This window comes from Ciconia boyciana, chromosome 2, assembly GCF_034638445.1.
Source record: "Ciconia boyciana chromosome 2, ASM3463844v1, whole genome shotgun sequence".
NCBI lineage: Eukaryota > Metazoa > Chordata > Aves > Ciconiiformes > Ciconiidae > Ciconia > Ciconia boyciana.
The window spans coordinates 68151077-68174794 of NC_132935.1; the positions used below are offsets into that span (position 1 = coordinate 68151077).

Sequence of the window (23718 nt, forward strand, 5' to 3'; positions counted from 1 at the left end):
GCATCGACAGCTCAGCCCTCCTCCTGCTGGGTCTGCATCCCCACCCTCCGGGAGCAGGACTGCCTGCTAGCAATTACCCTGGATTTTGATATGCCAGCAGGAGCTTTTGGGGAGGAATGCTGACAAGCCTAATTGCCAGCAGCTGCAAGGCCTCTGGCTGCTGGAGATAGGCTTTTAACCTCCACCTTGCCAGGCTGTGTGTAGGGAATGTCTAGTTGCCTTGACATCTTCAGGGGAAAGGCGTTTGCTGTCACATCATCCTGGTAGCCATTTCCTGCTTAATTATGGCATGCAAAAAGAAGAAGTACAGGATGTTAAATCCTGGCACGTGTTGATGAGATGTGTCTGGGTAAGCCCATTTCTTTGCTTCCAAAACATTTCCTAATGACAGAATGGTGATGCTGTGCTACCACAAACCCTCCTCCTGCACTGCACTGATTCTGGGATTAAGGGTCTCAGTCAGCTCTCAGAATCAATGAGTGTTTTTATAGCAGGTTTTCAGGTTTGTTATGGCTTTCTTACAGGAGCATAAAGAGTTATTTTCACACTTTCTTAATCTAGAAGTGTGTTGCCTAAATGTCTTCCTTAACTCCCTCAAAAGGATTAAGTTGAGCTTATTATATTTATTTTCAGGACAATGTGTGCATCTAATTATGCTTCACTGTAAGCCTCCCACAAAAAATAACATTTACTGTAAAAACCTATGCATTCAAATTCAGGGTAAGAGTTTGATTACTTCAGACTGAAGAATACTAAGTTAAAGCCACTCTTAAGAGAATCGTTCCTTAAATCTAACAGAGCCATAGTGTTTGCTTCTAGTCCTGCAAATAGCAATTTTTTTAAACTTTAGAAATCCCAATAGAAAAAGCAACGGACTGTGCCTTCCAAATATATACAATACACTGAGAATCTATATGTATGATATATGGAGTACTCCATCGTTATGTGGCTTCGTATATAAATCGATATAAATCTGTCAATATAAATCTGACAGCAGTCAAAATCCTGGCTCTGTGCGCGGGCCAACAGGAACACACATTCTTAGAAATGAATCGTAAAGGTCTATTTATTTACTAAATTAATTTATTTTATTTACACTAACAAAAGACAATAAATTCACCAACAAAAGGAGGCAGAAGAAATCAAGGGACTTGGTGACAACCCTCCTCAGTGCTCTGAGCACCCTGACTGCCCTCTCTTTTTGGTCTCTTAAATCTGTTCCACAAGCCAGTTCGGGATACCTCGGGTAGAGATGGCATAACAGGAATGCATTCCAGTGTAATGTCACCCTTTATGAACTGATCGAGGTTTCAGGTCAGCAGCAAGACCCCTGATGCTGTGAGTTTGGCAGGGGTCCTGGTATAGATATTGCCCTCTCCCCATGCCCTGCTGGATGCATTTGCATCTCTGCATTTGGCTGCGGGCTGAACCGCAAACGGGGAACTGATAAGGGTGAAAAATAAAAAAAAAAAAAAAAAAGGAAAATGCTGGGACAGTACTCTGATCTTTTTCATAATATAATCCCACAGAGCAAGGAGGAGAAGCTGTGGAAGATGGGAATTACTACCAGCAAGGACCTGGCTTTGCAGCCCTGTTCGTCTCCACCCAGTCACTGAGCGGGTGATTGCTTCTTTATGAATGCAAAAGGTAGGCTAGGCGTAGACGAAAATTGTATATAGCTTGATTTGAGCCATCATTTCTCAAAGGTATATTAAGGTATTAGGGAAAGAGAACACTAAAGCTGCATTTTACTCATTTTCCTAGTTTCTCTGTATTTTGCAACATGGGGCTACAGGCATTGGCTGAAACCCACAGACCCTCATCTTCCACAGCTTGTGCCAGGGGTTGTTAAGCATATAAACACCTCTGTAAACCCAGATATTTGAAAAAACAATGTTCCTTCATAGAAAAATGGGCTTTGAAAATGTTAAGACCTGTATATGCAGTCCTGAAAACTCCAGCCATACATTGTCTTACACGTCTCTAAACCACCATTTTTAATGTCAAAACTTCCATTTTGTTCATTCCTAAGCACCTATCATTGACTCTTTTTTTAAACATTGCTTATTTTAGGATCTTGCAACTCTGACGGCACTTGGACAAAGGAAATAAATATATAAATATGCTGTTAAATCACCCATGACTGTAAAAATTTAATCAAAATGTTACCTGCCAAGAAATAGGTCTGACTAAATCACTCAGTATAGTCTGTTCCGCTGCTGTAGCTTCAGAAGGTATCAATCCCTAGCAAACAGGAAGTATTTCATTCTCGTATGAGATTCAGAAGTCTGACGTACTTTAAATATTAAATAGTTGTTAGAACACTATGGGGGAATTTCATCCTATTGTCTTGGGTGCGTCCCACCAGGATGAAGCTTGGCTTTGAAAAACTGAAACTCTGATAGGAAACCAGTGAATCTATACTTAGCTCCCAATGACGTCCCAGAACAAAACATTTTCATAGCAAATTCAGAGGCACTCACTGAAAATGAATGGGGGTCTATAAAGGATTTTTTTAATTTCAGCATTTGATTCTCAACTTATATGTGTTACAGATGAAGAGTACAAATATATTGACTTCTCGATGACCAGAGTATGGACAGGTTCCAGAGGATGGCTTTTATCATCCAATATTTTCACATCAGCTGGAGCACGTCAGACACTCGGGGTCGCAGGTACCGTTCTGGTAGAACCCCACTGAAGTGCTTTAAATTGGGCCAGTGTAAATGCAGTAATGCAGCCTGAATCGCATCCTCAGTTTTGGAAATGTGTTCTCAGTACTTTCTGGTCAATTGTGTCTCAGCATGTCTTGATCTATTACACTAAGTGCTAAAAATTATTCTGCGTTTCTTGGGTTTTATGTAGGACTTCTCGAAAAGGAGAGGGAGGTTAAAAAAAAAATCTCAGACTAGCTGAGTAACGTAGTAATTAGCTGCCAGCAACCTGAGGCTGAGAAGAATCAATTTTTCATTTTGAAATGTCTTTTTCTTAGTAGGGTAGAACGCATATAAAAATAATCACTTTTTTTTGTTGTTCCCAAAACATTATCCTAGTATTTTGTTTTAGTGAGGGAAAGAAACTTTCATGTTGTGAGTCTGTTTCTTAAAATAATTTGGACATGAAATTTAAAAAAAAATTTACTTATGCATCCTCAGTTCAAACCTTCGCACTTTGTGAGTGGTGTTACAGGAATCTGTGAGTGCTCCAAAACTGTAATGCATTTTTTTGCTATTTCTGCAGCATCTGGAGATAATTTACAGGTGGGAGATTGAGAAAGAAGGTAGATCCAGTCATCTGCCTGAGGTATGCTGGAATTATGCAGCTGAGCTGGGCACAAAATGCAGGTTTCCCTCAGATGTAGGACCAACGTCATAGATCGTTTTGGACTTTGGTAGGCAACCGCAAATCTCAGTACAGGTCTGTGCTGCAGTCAAAGGCATTAGAGCAGCTCGTGGAAAACAGCCATGCTGCATTTAAATAAGGTAGCTCAGGGAATGGCAGCAGCGGCAAGGAACTTGGCCTAGGTACACTGCCCAAATATTTACCCTAATTTCCAGATAGGATGTTGCAGGTACCAGGGAGTTCCAGGCTGCTACCTCTAAATCGTCATTGATAACTATACTAGATAACGTAAAGCTAGCTAGGAGTGTGCACCTGATCTGTAATCATGCTTTTGGCTGCCATACAGATGTAACCTCACTTAGGCTAATCCGAGTAACTATTGTGTATCAAAAGATGAGGGATGTCCCACAACTTAAATTTTTTTGTGTGTTATTTACATACAAAAGAATGCAGTTGTTGATGCTACTGAGTCATTTAAACTAATTCTGAGAAAGCCAGCCACGTGTCTGGTCTCACCAGCTTTGAATCTGTCCGGAGGTTCAGAAGATCTGTGAAGGCTAAAGTTTCTGTGTCCAAGAGCATGTTGCAATAGTCAAGACAGTGAAAACCTGTCCCATGTATTTTAAGCATGTGGAAAATCTGTGTTTTAAGTGTGTGGAAAGACAGAAAAGGGCAGTCCATTAGAAATGTGAGGTACAATGATTTTGTAAGAGTCGTGCGTACCTTCAATGTAATGACCCAAAGTGAAATTAGTCAAAGATGATGCCTTGGATACAGGTAGAGTGGCAGTCAGGATGATCAGTGTCACTTGCTGGATGTCACACTAATTCTGTACATCCAAAAACTGAGTCCTAAAGAAATTACTAATTTGGAGTCTGTTCCAAATTTGTCGTAAGCCTTTTGATGAATGTCAAGGCTCCTCTATACATACAACAGAAGCATTCACAAACTATTTTCTCAGATAATGTATTTCTACTTTTAATCTTTATTTATTAACCTTTTAGCATATCAGAAGATATATCAGATTTCTTCTCTGTAATTATATTCTATCACTAAAGAGGACTTGGGGTTTCCACATTATCTCATTCTAGGAAAAGCATGAAAATTAAACTTTCTGGAATTAAGGGCAAAACTCAAGAGCTAACCATATAACCTCATTCATTAGTGACAGAAAGTGATGTTTTACATACCAGAATAACAAGGTCCTCTTGATACCACTGTTATCTCTTTCTGATGCTTGCAAGAAGCTCTCCTGAGGAAGCATTCATTTTGGTAAGTGTCTCCATTTGATCCACAAACAGGAATATAGTTTGTGTGACACTGAAGAAGAAATTATAAAGTAACTCAGTCATACAAAATCATGTAATTAATCTCAAGTGCATATTAATATACAGGAAGATAGTTGTGTAAATATGAATTACTAGCAGTAATTTATAATCCTGTTCACTAAAGGAAGATTTAAAATATATTAGTTTCTCAATATCACTGTATGTATTCCTTTCAGCTCACTGAAATAATAGTCCAACTCCGTATGGGCTGAACATAGGAATTCAGTAGGAAAGATTAAAAGAACAAAATAACTATAGTGGGACTCAGTAATGGCTAGAGGGAATATGACAAGCATCTAGAATTATTTGACGGATAAACACACTGAGGAAGGAGAAAACTTCTTCAAGATAATACAAGAATGTATGACTAGGCACAGTGTGATGAAACTGAGCAAAGGAAAATTTAAGGTGAACACTGCTTAAGGGGAGATTTGCTAATTTTTTGATCATAGAGGGATCTTTCAGGGGAGGTGGAAAAAAACCACCATCCCCATTAAATTCATGAGTGTCATGAGACTGTTTTACTTGGTCAACAACTATAATAATGCTTTTGTATTACTATACCGAAAAATTTTGAGCTTAAAGTCAGTAGCATTGGTACATTTAATAAAAAGAAAGGAAGAAAGGAAAATTTATCATTCAGAATGGCTTTGGCAGGAGCAGCTTGTATTTTGCTATTTTCTTACATTGTAAGCAAGATGGCTTATATACCCCTTGTATGTTTAATGTGTGTTAAAACGCTGGGAAACACACTGAGACAGCCAATCCTCCTAACACCTGCGAGTGCCGCACCGCTCCCTGCTCAGCTGGAGATCCAAACCCCACTTCACTGCGTGGAAAAGGAGACGTCGCCCTGTTTGGGGCTGCAGTGGGAACTGTAATTCCAGACACCTTTTGCATCTTTAAAACCCTAAGGCAAAAAACCCCAAACAACAAAAAAGCAATGAAGAAAGACACAGACTAGCCACCAAATTTCTTAACCAAATAAAGTGTGCGATTAAACTGGTATAGTTCAACCAGTGGGAGTTCACACAGAAATAGCAGCGTTAGTTAAGCTAAACTGCCCCAAAAGGACAAGAGTTCTCCAAATTCCAAACGACAGTCTCTGCCACAACAGTTTCTTTGTGCTTTGGCATACACAAACCTCAAAATACTCAATTTTTAAAACATAATTTTGAAGGGAATTATCCTTCCTCCTTTGTCATCCTGCCATAGATGACGAACTGAGAACGAACTAAGCGTGCATGGACAGAAATAAATCATGCTGCCAGCTCTGAAAATTATTTCTATAACAGTTTTGTAATACTTTCCCATAGCAAGTAGCTCTCAGACATTCAACCACAACCGTCAGTGCTGTCATATCTCACACCGAACAGTCACTTCCAGGGAATAATGAAAGAGGCGACTCTTGGGGGGAACAATACTTTCTGATAGATAATTCTCTATTCAATCTTAAAGTTGCTGTGTGATGTTTTAAAGTTGCAGGTTTCTGTCCTGAGGATAGAAAATGAGAGGCAAAGTGATTCCTTTTTTACAGTTTGGTAAGCCTTTAGTGATTTGGTACAGTTCTCATGCAAACATCCTTTAGGAGTAGAGCTGTTTTCTTGTGAGGAAATCCTCTAATAGTGTGAATGACGAAAAGGCAGAGCATCTCTCCATGGGCGGGATCTGTTCTGCACAGCGTCCCGTGGGAAAATCCCTCCAGGCTCCATCCGATGCTGCGTGATTGCGGGGTGCCCAGCATCTGAAGGGATGTTTTATCTCTATCTATATTCCTTTTCCTATTCTGTCTTATTAAAGCAGTTATCGTATTAAACCATTTGTTGTCAAGCCTTTCTTATTGAGATCAAAAAAGAGCCCCGCGCTGGCTCGCTCTCACCTCACCTCCCCCTGCCAATCCATAACACACTCATTAGGTGTTGATCAGTTTTTAATTTAGGTTTTGTAAAACATCATCCAAATTACAGCAAAAGACCTTTCCAAAAGTTTGATGACTATGTGTTATCCCCTGTCTCCATTCTATAACTCCGTAATAGAAAGGGAGTTATCCTTTTTCCTGACTAGGCCTGCAGAAACTCAGGATATCATTAAGGTCACTGCAAGCAGAGCCCAACGGAATCCTTCAGCACCTCTCCTACGGTCTAATTTGTAAATTTGATTCTGAGGAATCAAACTTGGGTATCTTGTTTTACGTTAGGTGACTTGGCAAGACAGAGAAAGCCTACAAGGTGTTCAGAGAGGCCGCGGCTTGCAGAGCTCTTGCTGCCATGACATTATAGCTCTTTCAGTGACAACGCTGAAATTTAGCAGCCAGTCATCTCCAAAGGGGATCCTAGGAGGAAAAACTACGGCTCATCAATATTTAAAGAAGACCAAACAGTTAAGAAATGCTGTCAGGCTGGGGATGCCAGATAAGGAGGAGGAAGATGGAGTGGTGATGCCTGGAAGGGAACAGAAATCTCTATGCATTTTCCCGAATCTGAGGGATGGTTTGTGCCAGCCTTGGCCTTAGTTCAGGGGTGGCTGCAAATAGCTGTGCCCCTCTGTTCCGCAAAACGCCCCGCTGTCAGGCAGCCAGGGCTGTAGCCTCACACCCGGCGGCAGTCCCCTTCCAGCAGGAAAATCCTCACCTGACCAGCACCTGGACCCGAGACCATTTTAATTAGGCAACTCTCTGCTAGAGTGCATTTTTCTAAAAACTGTGGTTTTAAGAGCATAAGAAATGCGTTGCTGGATCGGATCGGGGTCCGTTTATCCACATGCTCTGTCCCAGAGAGACACACTTCAGGGAGAACAAGCTGGTATCCCCACCTCTTCCTTTCAGCGCACGTTCAGCTGAACCGCTGCACACAAATTTCTCTAATTCCTTTTCAAAGCCTTGCAATGTCTGCAGAAAAAATTCCCTAGCTATCAGATAGTCTTGCACGTAGAAAACCTAACAGTTTGGGCTGGGTGTTTGTTGCCTGGGATATTTTGGTGGTGCTAGTTGCAGACAGATAATTATGGTTGAGAGTTACAGGAAGAATTCAACCTGCTATGTCTGAAAAATACACCACCTTCTCCTCATCCTTAAGACTTCTTTCCTTAAATTTTTCAAGATGTACAAGTAAATTTATAATTAGCTTAAAAATAATATCAGTTTTAAAAATGGGTTCTTCAAGAAAAAGTATCTTTTTTGGTCCTCATGACCTGGATATTAGGAAATCATAAAATTTACCACCTACAGAAAATAAATGAAACTTTTGCTTAGCCTAGGGTTGAATTTCTTTTCCTTTTTTTAATCATTACTGGGGTTTGATATTATTATTTTTCATAAATAAAAGTTACAGACAGAGTGAAGGCTGATGAATAAACCTCTTCTCCTGAGAATTTTTCCTCCCTTTAAAAGCCAGTCGGATCCCATTGTTCTTATGGGACCTAAGCTGCAGGATGCCCTCGGCATAGGTACCCACCCGAACAACACACATCAAAAGCCAGGTCTGAAACACTGGAATCCAAACCAAGTGTAAGATCACATATACTGTTGCTATTCTGATTCCCCTTGATTTATTATTTATTGGAAACAGAACACACGATTATTTTTAAAGCACTGAAAGATAGCCCACTCCAAGGTTGGTGGATAACACTGCCACCTCTTCCAGTTTTACCAGGAGTCTCATAATATTTCATACCTTTGTCCTGGCTCTAAATTGTAAAAACAAAGAACCTCAGTATTCTCTTTTCTTTAAAAAGTGCGGGGCAGGAGGGGAGAAAGGATTGCCGTGACAGTTATAAAAACTGTAAACTAAAGGCTCAAAAACCAGTGAAGCAAATTGAACTTGCTGTTCACTACTTTTTAAAAGTTCAGAGGATATTTTGTAATCAAATTTCCATACTTTTTTTTTTTTTTCCCGAGTGGGAATAATTCACTGTTTTCATTGATAAACTTTATGATCACTGGTGATCCTGTTATAATCTGATTTTCAAAATGCCTTAAGGTCTTCCAGGGTCTAATGTACCACATTTGGCCACCAGCAGAGCAGGGAAGAATCCTCCAAATACTGGGTATTAGAGTAAGCAATCCATAATAAGTACTCCATTTAAACTGTAAAGCTTCATCTGGTGTGTGTGACAGTGCTTGGATGCCCTGCTGCTCCTGGTCACCTCCCCTCCCGTCTCGGGTCTCAGGGCAGGATGAGGCAAGGTGGGTGTCAGCCGGTGCTCCCCACCTCTGCTCGTGCTGGTCGCGGGGGCCATGGGTGCCCAGCACATGGTGGCCCTCCGTTCTTCCTCACGTCGGTCTGTGCTGCTGGCTGACTTACCAAAACCGTGCAGGGAGCTAATGTGATGCTACGCTCTCCATTTGCTCCCTGAGCACACCCTGGTGAAGTTCAGTCACATACCATCCCAATCAGTGCCATTAAAAACGAGCCTATGGTTAGACTATGTAAGCCTGTTGACGAGCAAAATTTTTAAAGCGGTGATTCTACAAATACTTCAATACACCTGAAAGATTGGTCGGAAATGGCAAACAAAAAGGTGAGCAGCCCTTACCTGGAACTGACACGCACATTTCAAGCCGTCGCCCTCTTCCTTGCACACTCCTCCGTATTTACATGACGATTCATCACACACTCTTACGTCGGATTCCCTTACATTTAACTCTGCGAAAAAAAATAGAAAAAGGAGACAGAAAAGAAATTGTAAGATGAGTAATTCTGGGACTCTCTTGTCCTCAAAGCCTGCCCCGCTGCCTTACCCCCATAGGGAAATTAAAGGAAAAAGCCAGAGCTGTTCCCGGGCTGCCCTGCGTCGGCTCCGTCCTGCTCCCAGAAGCAGGTCCTGCTCCCCAGAGGCAGCTTTGCTTGGTTGGCATAGCGGCTGTGGCTAAACGCCGCTTCACCACGCAAACAGATACAGAGCAGGTGCGTGTTTACACTGCCCAATTCCCTTCCATGTCCGCCCTGCCGGGGGTGCTCCCAGTACAAAACTTCCTCTGCAGAAATTACACCTAGCAGGAGTCAGGACCTTTACACGAGCCATAGCCCGTGTTTCTCACCCGCTACCTCTTTTTGCTTTACTCGCCCCAAAGGTCCTGAAGAAGAAGAAAAGCTAAAACATTAGAATTTCTCTTCCCGGTTTTCCAGTCTCTGCCTTGCCCACGCTGTTATCCTTCAGACTAAAAATAAACCAAAGTGTGTTTAAACTATTATAATTTGCTTGCACTGTGGGAGCCACAGTAATGAACCAGAGCCCTGTGTCTTAGCTGCTGCATAAAAATATGGAGCAGAAATGCAGCTCCGGCCTCAGTAAGCCTGCAGCAGAGGCACAGCCGGCAAGAGGGAAACCAAGGGGCTGTACACATCAACTGCACGGGCAATAGCTCCAACACAAAAGTTGCTTAAATGGCTTCAAGCTTTTCTGGGCATCACATCCAAGGGTAGTTTTAAAGGAGGATAAATATATGCTTTTGAAATAAGTATTTGGTTTGAACTATATACAGGAGAGAGAGCAACAGAAGGCAGCGGTGGGGTAGTGGAAGTGGTCAGTGTTAGCTTAAACATGACCTCGCCAGGCTGTGTGGGAACGGTACCGTTACTATTGATTGCAATGAAAAGGTGAAAATAACACCAAGGGCTCTGGAAAAATCCCCTGCCACTGTTTAAAGCTGCACTGATATCAAAGGATATAATTCGAAGCTGTCTGTGCTTCGGCTGGAGTCAGAAACCTCCAGGACTCTACAGTAATATGACCCACTAAAGAGATTCATTGACAGTGGTGTGATTTAAAATAATGTCCGCGACTTTTAATAAGCAAGCCCTATCCAGATAACTGGCTTAAAGAAAGCACTGAATACCAGCCATTCAGAAACAGGGAAAGGTAGGTCAAAAGCAGAAGAAAATAATGCTCGCTGCCACTTACAGTCTTAAATAGGCAGTCACCCTCCTGCTCACAGCAGTGTCAGCACTTCGGTATGGCAGTGACAGACACCCTGGAAAACTGCTTCTGTGGGTTTACGTAACATTATACACCCACACACATAGTTTATATAAATAAATATATCATTATATACTAATTTGTGTAATAAATTATGCTATGGGTCATATACTTCTATATTTAATATAGCATAATTACGTATTTTTTCATAGCACTACAGTTACAGGATTATAGCTCGACAGAAGGTCCAGTTATAATCCACAGATTTTGTCAACTGTGAGAAAAAAATTGAAAAACTATTGATTTTTTTTTTTCCCCTATGTCCATCATTCCCGAAGGCATAAATGAGGAGGGCAATGCGTGTCAGACCGGGTAGTTAGGTATCCTGGTTGCCATCACAACCCCGTGCACGTGTTCTCTAATGTTATTCTTAATGTCGCCATTTATCAAGCGCGACTGCTGCATTGTAGGGACTGAGTTAATGTGACAGAACATCGCAGCTTTTCAATTTAGTGTGTTCATAACTCGCTCCTGAAGGAAATGTGCCTTTCTTTCTCCTCGTGAAGATCTGTTCCCTGAAGATGAACAAACTATCAAGATTAATTAAGGGGAAATGATTGTCGTACCTGAAAGAGGGATCCACCTTTAGGTGATATCGCATTTGAGAAAATGCAATTTATAAGAGGGAGTAACCAGACAGACAAATTACAATGTGAGCAGCTTTCAAAATCCTCTTTTCATCAGCTCAGGAAACTAAAGAGACCTGGGTCCTCCTTCTCAACTCTCAGCCGAGCTCGCCGGACTCGGTGCTTCGCAGCATCCTACCCGATACCCCCAATCAGCAGAAGAAACCCCTTGGCAGCTGCAGCTCGTGCTTGCAATCCAGAGGGTCTACACGATGTCCAACTGCCCAAGCAGTTCAGCACAGACTTTCCCCCAAACTCTGTGTCCCCCCGTGTGACGAGGCCACGCGACCGCCCAGGAAGGAGCCTCTTGGCCAGGGCGGGGGCAAGGGACCTCACTTTGCTGCACGGGAGGGGAGGGATGCAGCGGGGGTCAGAAAGAGTCCCCAGCTAGCAGTTCAGCATCAAGGCTGAGCCAGAGATGTACTTGTTCCTAACTTAGCTATTGCTCTAGCTGCAAAAGCCAGTGAGAAAGGGAAAGATTTCAGAACAAAACTATAACAGGAGACGTGAAGATGGGGGTGGGGAATCAGCCCTTGTGAGCCCCCCTCACCCCAAGAAACCGAGACTTCTTTTTTTTTTAAAATCCACAGGAGGAATTAAGATGACAGAAAGCACACCGTTTTAATGGTTACTTGATTTTAGGAGTGGACTGTTTTTCTTTCCACATAAATGGTAAATACTGATTATAAGCCTTTTCTCATGAGATGAACGCCGAGCAGGGTAAGTAATTCAGAGACCAGGAGCCAACATGATTTTCCAAAACAGTACAAAAGACGAGATACCCTGGTGACTGGCACTTGAACGTGACAGATGAACTTTCTTCTGTGACAGGATGTCACCTAATCCCTGCTTCCATTCAGTGGCAAATTCCAGCAGCCACGAAATCGAGCCTCCGACACGCGCACGATTGCATCTGATGGACTCACAAGTAAAGAGGAGTGTGGTGGCCATAATGACTCCCACAGCTACCGCGTTCAGTTCAAAAATGAATAGATGAGAAGGGATGTTAATAGGGCGATGTGATGAGGAACAGTGGATATCTCGCATGTCTGAAATATGCTCTCCCTTCAGTGGATTGCCCACAGAGAGAGAGTTAAAATGGAGTTTCTGCAATTATTTCCAGAAGAACAGAATCATTATCATCATATGTGAGAACAGACCTATGAAAGGAGTAAGAACACGTAGCAAATGGTTTAGGGTAATTTCTTACATGTTTCTTTAATGCCTATCGCAACTCATTTCCTAGACTTTAGCAGGTATAAATAAGAGAAAGCCTTGGTGTGATTCATTACGTACAGCGAGAAGATGGTAAGTAGTAATCCATCAACTCCCAGGAGAAAATATAATTAGCGCAATTAAATCAGGCTTCCAAATTTATGATAAAATTAATCTCTAAAGACCTGAAATGAGGTATTAAAAATGATTTGCTAGTATCTGCGCAGCCAATACACTTCCTGGTGGTGTGAGGGCTGACTGGCACAGAGCAGCTTGCAGGAATTTGGCTGCAAAAACCCACATCAAGGTCTTTGGGGTTTTTTTTTTTCCTCTTTTGAAATGAATTCACCTTGTGATAATTTGATACATCAATAAAAATGAGGAAAGCCTTCTCCATTTTGAGTCCTTTCAGAGAATTTGAAGTGCAGCTCGATACAAGCAGATGGAGATTGGCTTTTTGCCTGTGACCTCAAAATGCATTGCTCTGAGGCGTGAACCTCTCGTTATAAGCTAAATTACACGTGTCAAAATGCTGAACCTGAAGATGAAATCAAATTTGTAGGTTGAAGTACATCAAACATGTTGCTTCCATCTGGATACCTCGAGAATAAAATAAAATCTAAGATGGGCAAATCTGGTCACTTCGTAAGCAATTTGTTTTTTCAAAACTCATGTTTCTTCTGGGGTTGGCAATAGTACGTAGTAATGATGAACGGGTATAAGGAACAAAAACATACCTTTCCCACGTGGAAGTGAGCGGGTGGGTTTAGTAGCAGTGCTGCCAGCTTTGGCCCTCCTGAATATTTCAGCTGTGCCTGGGAAAAAACTCTCTGCCTGCCTGCCTGCCTGCTTTCTGTTTCCTATGGGTAAGACCCCAACCAGGGGAGGTGCCAGGACCCTTGGCCCATCTCTTCCTCTTGACCTACGGGTTTGGTACAAGACAGGGAGCAGCTTGCACCATTCTCACTAGAGGGAAAAAGCGAAGCAGTGTGGGGCACCTCACTGCTGCTTTTCTGTCCTCCAAACAGTTTGTTCTTTGTGAAGCCAAGCTTTAAATTAGGATGTACGACCTCTCGTGGAGGTCATATACAGACACACGCAGAGACCTGGGAAAGTTCATAAAGGGTCTGCTACTCTACAGGTTAAAAGAACCCCCCACATTGTAAGAACAGCTGAAGTGGGTCAACACTGGCTTGGGAAAGGGCTCAGAGGAGAAATTATGTTGTGTGAGAGCCCACAAAGTATACTGGAGATAGTGGCATTATGACTGGATGAGCTCTCAGGACCACAGAAGAGTCAAAATCTGATGAGCAGAAAACCTATACCCTACTCTATTTTGGGAGTCAGTCTTATGACTCCAGATTGGCTTCTCTGGCTGGTGATCGTTCTGGTTTTGGCAAATTATTTGGGAATGATTGGAGAACTTAATGGGGGAAAAAAACAAAAAAGAAAACCTTTTCCTTAAGGATTATAAAGCTGAGCTGCTCGCTTGACAAGTACAGTAATAACCTGTGTCTTAAATCTAACTCTTGAATAAAACTTCACCTGACAGTCACACCCTTTGCCCCACAACAAAGACGACACTCAGAGACAGTCCTATGCCCTTAGCTATTCCCAAGCACCGCCTGTCCGCTTGAACCATGAAGGTGAGTTTGGGTGACACCACAGGTAAATAAAATTGCTGCAGAAAAGATATATTGGATGCCCCTACAATACCTCTGCTCACCTCCAGCTGCCAGCTCAGAACAAAACAGCACAGCTCTCCCGCAGATCCTACCAGTCCCATGCAGACATACGAGCATCCCAGCTGGTACCAGCTTAAATCGCTTTAGATTACCATCGCCTACAGTGGCTTTAACATTGGCTCAGACACTTAGCTCACATGTACACATCAACACGTAATCATTTACATTTAGGTGTCTTAATCTACAAGCTCGGCCCCATCCCATTGCTCTTTCAAAGTGCACCCAGTACAGCCATTCCTGCACTAAGTCATGCAAATGCTTACAGAGCTGTTACACACAGGCTGTGGACAGGAGACATAATTTTGGGAGTCCCTGTGTGTGATCTACTTGTTCTGACACCAGCAAAGTGCTGGCATATGTGTTTGAAGTGAGGCAGTGTAAGTTATTCCCCATTTCAGCCACTGCGTACAAATCTCACGGATAAATGCAAGTTACAGCCATGTACAACAGGACTTGTTTCTATTTATTTTATTGCAGGTCTTCAACTCCCCACTGGTTCCAGCTACACCTACTACACCAGTTTCCCTCCTTAACCAATCTTTCTTTACAGCTTATCCACTATATTTTCTCTGCCTCCTTCAAAACATCAGAGCAACATTCAAGAAACAGCACCTTTCTGCTTTGCAAGTTGTAATAAGAAGTTTAAAGGGAAAAAAATCTCTGAAGTAGGGGGGTCCATTTGCAGAGCCACCAAAGAAGCAATGACCAAGCACCGGCAGAGAAGGAGCATTCCCTTTACTGGCCTTATGCTACCCCAACAGTGAGACAAGCTAAGAATAGCCTTTTTCCCGGAGACTTTGTGGCTTCTTTTAAGATAGTGAAACCATATGTTGGACTTCTAGTTTGTACAGTAGAAATGTGAAACAGGGACACGGACGTGGATACACACACACACATGTCTTGGTTCTTTGCAGGAGATGGGAAGCAAAGATTGTTTGCGTGGTGGACACAGAAGCATATTTTTATCTTCTACCAGCTTCAGTTTGCCACATCCACCAGCAGTAACCTGACATCTCTTACCACAACTTCTGTGCTTTCTTTCTGTAGCAAAAAGCAAAACTAAGAGTCCAACTTACCTAACATATGCCAAATACTGAAGGTGAAGTGTTGTTCCACCTGCTTTGTGCCTGTGCGGTGAAGATGGTTTATTTTAAAACAAGCCAGCACGTACTGCTCAGATGTGTACATGTACACAAAGAGTTCTGGGGGAAAGGAAGCCCCCAGGCTTTGCATCCATTCCTTTGACACCTGCCACTGATGCCATTTGAAGAAAACACCTAGTATTTACTCCTGCTTTTTCTTCATCTCATGTGCACAAAGTGTTTCACTGAAAGATAGTTCATCCTAGCAGACAGCGAGGGAGCAGCCACTGCTACCTGTCCCTTGGTCGAGGAGGATCCCTGGCTTTAGCGCTGCAGCCAAAGGAGTGAGTGTTGTTTCTCGCTTCATTGGTGAGGGCACAAAGTCTTACTAAAACATCGTGCCTTCAGAACTATGACCTTCCAAAACAAGTATGCATCATTGACAAAACCTGAAAATACCATTGATTTGGTAACTAATAAACAGTCTCTACATTAGGTTATCCATATCTTTTTGCTGTCCCCATCTGTTTTGGCAGTTGTGGATTACGAAAATCATTATAATTTGCATTGTAGAGTTTATGTCTGTTGAATCTTCTCAGAATTTCTTCTCATAAATTGTCTGAGGTTATGGGGGAGGAATAAGAGAGCAGACAAAACCCTCAGACAAAGTTAGTAATTACTTGTCCAAATAAGTGATACTTGCTCATGTCAGACAAGTCAAAGCAAGACAGAACGGCTTATACTATCTTGTTCACAGGAAAAGGTATATTTTTCAGAAAAGAAAACAGAAAATAAGACAAACTCTACTGGGAAATGATTCAGGGATAAGGAGGATGCCATTCAGACACTGCACATCCTGTTTGACGATGGCTGTTGTCACTGATTGGAGGTGACATTTTAGCAAGAAACAATTTATAAGAAATTAAGAAGGTGGAGAGTGTGGATAATGGAAAGATAAGAATGAGGAAAAGAGCTGTTTAAAAAAGAAGTCAGAGAACAAAAAGAGGAAAATTAAAATATGTAACACAGGACAATCTAAAACAAATGTAGTGTTAAAAAACTGAAACAGTTAAAACTCATTTAAATGCCTTTTCTGTGATATGGTATCATGTTCTTTCACACTTGCATTAGAAGAAAACAATTCATTGGAACAGCCTAGAGGTTATATGGAAAAAAAAAAGGAACAAACCTGTTAAAATGAATTTACCCTAAAAAAACATAGACAACTGTAGTCTAATGGAATTAAGATACTCCCAGACCTTTTTTTTAATTGGTCAATTAATGGATGCCTTGGGCGGCTGATGGCAAATCTGCTGTTTTCAAAACAATCTTAAGCAGTATTATAGGACTAGTAGAACCTGTTTTGTTGTGTCTTGATGCAATATTTAAGACTCAATTGTGCAGAAAAAAAAGCTGTACTTTGGCTCTTGAGAATGCTATCCAAGTGAATAAAGCTTGAAATATTTCCCTAAAACTACTTTTACAAGACTGCATTAACATTTGATTGCTTAAGTGCTGTCCAATTTACCTAGGATGATTATACTTTTACATTTCTAGTCACTATAATCTCCTTTTAAAACAGAGAAAAACAGAATGCATACGTGCTGCTAAAGTAATTAGTATTCTTGTGCACGATAGGAAACCACAGCAAATTTTAACAACTAGCACTCGCACAGCAAGGTAACAAGATTGGCTTTGAACCTGAGAGTCTCCCACACTGCAATTATTCACATTACCAGTATGTCTCAGACTAACTCTATTCAGTGTGAAAAAAAGTAAGGGAAGTGTCATAGTGATGAGGGTTTGGATGACAGTTCTGTCAAAATATTGGATTCAGCCCACGGTGCATTTCTGTTTCCATCATGCAAAAAAAAAGTATTTGTAGGGAAAGTTGAGGCACTTTTTTGTTATATTAAAAGCTTTGACAATATTTCAGAAATCACGTATAATCTGTAGGTGAATATTTCAGCAATTGATACAAATCAACTAGCTGTGCAATTGGTTGGAGACAGGGAAAGATGCAGTGAGAACGTGAAATTATTTTCTCTCTCATAAACACTTTTATATCAAGGTTAGGCACTACAGCAATCTGGCCTTCAGGACATAGGTCTGATGTGCTTTTCTGCTAGCAGCCATCAGGACACTGACTTCAAAACATGCTTACAAAGCAGAATCTGTCTTACTACAAAAAAATTATTGAATGTGATTATTCAAGGCTGTTATAAAGAAGTTAGTATGTCATTGCATAATTTTACATAAAATTAAAATAAAATATTAGAAAAGAAACATGCTTATATAGCATATTTACAGCAAGACTGATTACAACACATATTATCAACCTGTAGTTTTGAAGGAAACCAAGACTGTGCAAGAGCAGCGACTCTCCAAATGTGTTTCTGTTCATTTCTTCCAGTAACTTTTGCACTCACTGGGCAATCCCAGCCCAATCTGACAGCAGCAGAGGCCTGGGACAATGAGCTTCCTACAAGTTCATGAAAAATCAGTGGCTGCTCAGAGAAGAGGGGTCCACAGTCATGCTAATTGCAGGAGTTGAGGGAACATACATAGGGACAAGGCTCATGTGACAAAATCACAAACACATGCAATGTGTTTCTTTTCACAAACACATGCAAATACACCGTCATTGACTGTTTTCCACTCATGGCACTATGGTCCTTGTATATTGAGACTTGGAAATTTAGACTTGGATCATGTAAACACTTCTAAACACATGGGCTTTTTAGGATACTGTATAACGTGCTGCTGACTGCTAATGCCTATACAAATGGATGCATTCTGGTAGGATAACTTCAAAAATCGTGCTCTTACACTTCACCAGCCCTTTTCAACTAGGGGGACTCCTATGAAATTTTTCATTTGCGTAAATTATACCGTTAATTCCTGACAGTTGTGCAGCATGTGCAATTACAGTCAGTGGAAAAATGTTATTTGTCCTTGTTCCCTTAACGCCTACTTGCTCTGTCTCTCAGTCTGCAGAGTAGATGGTCAAATATCCAGAACATTTCCAAGTGACTTGCTAACGGTATGTTATATCTCTCCTCTCCCCTGGCCCCCAAACTGGGGAGTTTCACCTGCTTCCCAGCATCATTGCCTGTGTAAGAACCAAGCAGGCAAGCATGCTGCTTCCCAGGAAGCTATAGCTTTGGCTACTGAATCTTCATCCTGAAGAAATCTTTCTATGCCAAGTACAAACCAAGGTGAACTCTTTAGTCCTGATCAGAAAGTAAATCTGACAGTTATTTCCCTAAGCCTGTAGAGGAATGACAAGCTGTTCAAACACTCCAAAACAACAGAGCTCTCATTTATACTCCTGAAGAACCTGAAGGCCAAAGCAAAGTAAAACAGTGGTAAAAACCGACACCAAAGCAACTAATTAGCTTCCATAAACATTACAGGGAATTTCTTCTTTGAGCTGTAGGTGACACACGTAACTCAAGTTGATTCTAAACTGCAAAATGACACTGGCCAAATTCTGATCCCATTTCTGGCACAAAACTTGAAGGCATTGCTGTAGTCTAGGGACCAGCTTGCCAGATTAACAGCTGGAAGAGAGGCGTGATGCCCTGCCGAGCCTCCAGAATTATAGTATTTATTTACAGGTGGGGGATGGATGGCTAATGGATCTACCAGCCATGGAGCTAAAAGCCCAGCTCCTTCTGTTGTCTGCTCCTCACTTCAATTCCTTCTGCAGCGGAAGAGAAACAGACCCTGATATGAACAGTGCTTTGATGCAAAGAAGACGTAGCCTTTCTATAACCGTTTCAGTCATCTCCCCTCCCCGATCACTGCCTTCAGAGCTCTGTGCTGCTGTCAGAAAAAGGAGCCTTTGCCTCCGTGAGCAATAGTAAGGGAAGCAGTAAAAGGGCCTGATCATGAGTTTTTTTGTCATTCTGGAAACAAGAGCTGAAGTCAGCAGAAGCTTGAGCACATCAGAAGTGCGTCCATTTACCACGAAGCCCGTACATTTTCTTCGCTCTCAAGGTCATGTCAACATATGCTTGACTTCAGCACTCTGGAAGTCCTCACATGAAGAGAGACTCCGGCTCTGTATGTGGATTTACGCTTTCCTCTAGGGAAAGTTACAAAAGTTGCTTAGGGTCTTTCTATTTCTTTTACTTTATTTTAAAGATATTTGGGGGCACTGGGAAATCAAAGCCAACTATAAACACCACGTTGACCTCACCACCTTCCCTTTCCCTTATTATTCTTGTGGTTTCAGTGTCAGAAAGAAGTTTAAAGAGCAGCTGAGTCTTGATCCGTCAGAGCTCCACAGGCAACTGTGTTCACAGCTGTGGAACAGCCTCCCAGGTTGTCAACTAATACACTTAGGGATGTGTTGCCCTTCTGGGAGCCATTTTCTTGTGACTTATTTCAAAAGCTTTAAAAGAAATTCAATTCTTTTTTTTTTCAAAATATGAAATCTCCCAAGGATAATGGAAAACACTGGAGGAAACCAATGCTTTTTCATGGACCTTTGGGGATAAACCAACACAGTGCTGATGTAGATTATACACCACAACTCAGATTATTATACATACTCTGCATATTACATGGATTATTATAAATGATTGCCAAAAAATGGTATGTTTCATGGTAAAACTTAGAAATATTTTTAAAACGTGAAATAAATACCTATACATACTTTCCAAACCCAATATTTTCGGTAATAATATTTTCAGTGTTCAGTATTGGCTCCGATGCTACTCTCCTCCCCTTCCACCTTCCCATTATCCCAACATTTTTCCTTTAGACTTAAAAAGACAGAAGAAGAAGAAAACTATTTGGATGGCAAAGTCCTTTCATTTCTCAGCTACAAAACCAAGAAAAACAGGTGGCTTTTGGTGAATTTTCTAGAAAAATACTATTTCCTACAAAATGGTTTTCGATGAGGAACAACTCTATTTGAAATGATGTTTTGCCATTTAGCATACATAATCTGAGGCTCCAATCCTATAAATGCCTGGGCAGAGACTTAACCTTGAGCATCTGTGCGATCTAAATAAACTAAATGGAACTGATCATGTGTAAGATTAAGAATGTCTAAGTGCTTGGAGGATCAGGGACACAAGCAATTTTTTGAGGACCTGATTTTTATGCAAAAATAATTAACTTGACTAGGGCTTCCGTCTATTGGAGACAAATGTGTAGAATTACAGTGTGGAGAAGTATTTTAAGACACTTTATTCCTCATATTTGAAACCTTCCCTTAAAGCAGCAGAAAATATCTGAAAAGAAGTTATCAGGCAGTGTATTAATCTACTCTTAATTATTCACTCTCTAAGGGGAAAATGTTGCTGTCTGTGAGATGATTTGATAGCAGAAATCTAAAATGTGGCCTCTAAATAGCTTAAATTTTAAACATTACTCATCACTTCCAGTCATTATCATTAACAGCTATGTGAAATATCGTAATAACCTAGAGGCTGCAGTGAAGATCAGATCCCCCTTCTGAAAGACACGGATGAGAGCCAGTCCATTACTTACAGCATAAGCAGAGAAGCCATACAAACTGTGATAAAAATTAGATATTATCGTGTCCATTTCAGTGGATGAGGAAGAAAACTACAGAGAGATAAAATTATTTATCCAAGGCTACAACACAAGGCCAAGGCAGGATGCCACAACAGAACTTGTCCCTGTCCAATTGTTTTGCTACAAGGTTATCTTTCTTCAGTCTCATCACCTTCCCTTTAATAGAAATATCTTCAATAGCACACCTAGAAAATCATTGTGATCACCGAAAACAGAGCAGACACAAAAGATTTAGGGAGTACGTGTCGGTCAATTTGAAAAGTGAGAGAAAAATGAATGCTAACTCGCTAAGGCTACTAATGCTAACTGAATAGCTATGTTGATGTATTAATGCAGCTTGTAGGACTCATTTGCTGTATTCAAATAGCTGATAATCACTGCTCAGAATTCAAACTGTGCCACTCTGATAGAGCTTAATGCAGACAGGGCCATGCAAAGCCAGAAACGTGTCTCATAGCCCCGCTGGGAAAAACTCTTGTTTATTCAGAAACACAGCATTGTATGGGGTTGGCTCTTGAGCAGCAACACATGGGAAGATGGAGGAGCCTGAACAGGCTTTTGGAGTGTGTTTTGCCCTAGGGGGGGTGAGACAGAGAGGGAAAGAAACAAAAAAGAGGAGCATAAGTTGGGCTCGAATCAAGCATAGATACCATTTTTCAGAAAGGAAACTGTCTGTGTGAGGGTGTGAGGAAAAGGATCTCTGCTCTGTGATTTCTCCCACTGCCGAGCAGCTCTCGCCTGCGCGGTTTCCTCTGACGGAGCAGTCGTCGTCCCTGTGCACCCAGCACCGGTTTTCTAATGGAGACGTCTCATCTCCTCGCCTCTCTCTTTCCAGTCACCTGAGTTTTCCAGGAACTGATCCATTCCTTGGATAAACCGTAAGAGAAACCACTCCTGCAAGCCTCAACTATGAGCGTAGCTCAAAGTTGACTGAACATGGGGAGAAACCTGCTGGATCCAGAGCATCCAACTGACATTTTCCAAAAAATGCCAGCAAGTCACCTGTCATCTGAAGGTGATGAGGGTAATAAAGGTTTTGAAAGCCTCGCAAGATCTGGAACCTGTAAACCTGTCATAAATCTTATTTTGAAGTTTACAAAAGTGGAAGAGCCAGCCAAACATACACATGAATTTCTGAAAGAAAGTAAATTTCATGTATGCATAACCTCCACGCTGTTGCAAGCACAGAGACTACAGATTCAGAATGTGGTCACGGGATAGGAAGATCTTCATCTCAGAACCGAATTTCAAATCTAATTCAAGTTAGTAGTGCCTGATACCCATCTTCTCTCTGGAAGAGTCTGACTTGCCTTCACCAGAGCAAATCAGTAAAGCATTTCCCATGCCACAAGTACCCGTTCAGTGCTAGTTGTGAAAACTATTTTGGCAGCTCTGCAGAGGTGGCCACCATCTCCAAGCGAATACCTAAGCAGATAGATGGGTTGAACACTTGGCAAGGTATTTAACATTACGACTGCCCGACTGCACTAGTATTTTCAATGTTAAAGGAGACTGACAGAGCTGAGACAAAAAAAAATCTTACAGAAAACAGTCTTCTTTCAATGATAATGATTATGAATGTTTTCCATAATCTCAGGCAAGCTCTTTGTGCAAGATCTCCACTGACGCTGCTGATCAATTCTTTGTACACAGGATTACTGAAGGGCCTGTGAAAACAAATAACTGGAAACATCTTCCCTCCCACTGCCTAATACTGCTCACAACAGTTTCATATAAACATAACCTTACTTGTAACCAGGTGAGGGAAATCAGCAGGGCCTCATGGCCATCTCTTACATATTATATTCTGCTCCCAGAAGCTGTAAATTCACCACTTCGCTAGGCATTAAATTTACTCTCAAGAAACATTTTCTAAGGGAGGTGACAGAGTTATTGCACTGTTGCAGCTGTGGAGACAGATGGCAGTATGCCAAAACTCCAAGAAAATTTTAAATTAGAAATCTGACCATCTGCTATAGGTGGGAAAAAAAGGTTTTCATACCCAGGCTCCTCCCTTAGTTTTGTAATTTTCCTGGTACTGGAATGCTTGATGTGGTGTGCAACAGATGCCATATGCTTTCCGATGATTTCTTATTTGCAGCTGATAAGCACTGGAATGTCTTAAATATGGAAGAGAATCAGGAATTAATTCTTAAATTGCATTATGCTCTGCTATTACTCAGCCTATGACAAAGCAGGGTAGTACTTTGCAAAAACTTCCAGTTACTTTGGGATACCCTCTATAATAAAATCTGCTTAGGTTTACTTACTTGTTACTTGAAATAGGTTCAACAAGAAGAACATAATATTTTTTATCACCTTCATCCTAACTAGCTCTTCAATCAACAGTTAGCTGGTGTATCTTTAAACATTAAGGTAAACTGTTTAACAGCTTCTTTAAGATGTATTAAAAAAAAATGGAAGTAGTACTGTCTTCAGATAGGAAATCATATTTTTTGTGTTTATCCCTCATATAAGAATGTTATGAAATTCTCAATAAATACATAACTGGAAACTTTTTATTAATGCTTATGTGAATATTGACTATATTGTTTTTATGTAATTCCAAATAACAGCCTACATGAATGGTAGAAAAGTATAAAAATGGACCTGAGGTATCACGTTATACATTCATAGAGAGAAAAACACACAATGCATTGGAACACAGATGAATATTGCGGGTCCTGCCACTAAAATGCACATGTCAGTAGCTCATTTAATCAATAATGGAGATGACCACTGAAAGAAGGATTCTGTTTAAGTGTATAGAGTAATACTAAATTTTAATTGTACTTATCATTATAATCCCCCATATTTTATTCAAATGATCACTTTGTTTCTATTTTTGCTA

At 41.1% G+C, this 23718-nt stretch overlaps 1 protein-coding gene across 1 annotated transcript in view; it reads right to left on the reverse strand.

Moving 5' to 3' along the window:
- TMEFF1 (transmembrane protein with EGF like and two follistatin like domains 1) overlaps window positions 1–23718 on the reverse strand; it is a 124813-nt gene that overhangs the window by 43037 nt on the left and 58058 nt on the right. The window contains exons 2-3 of the mRNA XM_072852927.1: window positions 9204–9313; window positions 4533–4662 (exon numbers count right to left, since the gene is read on the reverse strand). Of these exons, the coding sequence (XP_072709028.1) occupies window positions 4533–4662; window positions 9204–9313 (240 nt within the window). The remainder of the gene's footprint in view (window positions 1–4532; window positions 4663–9203; window positions 9314–23718) is intronic.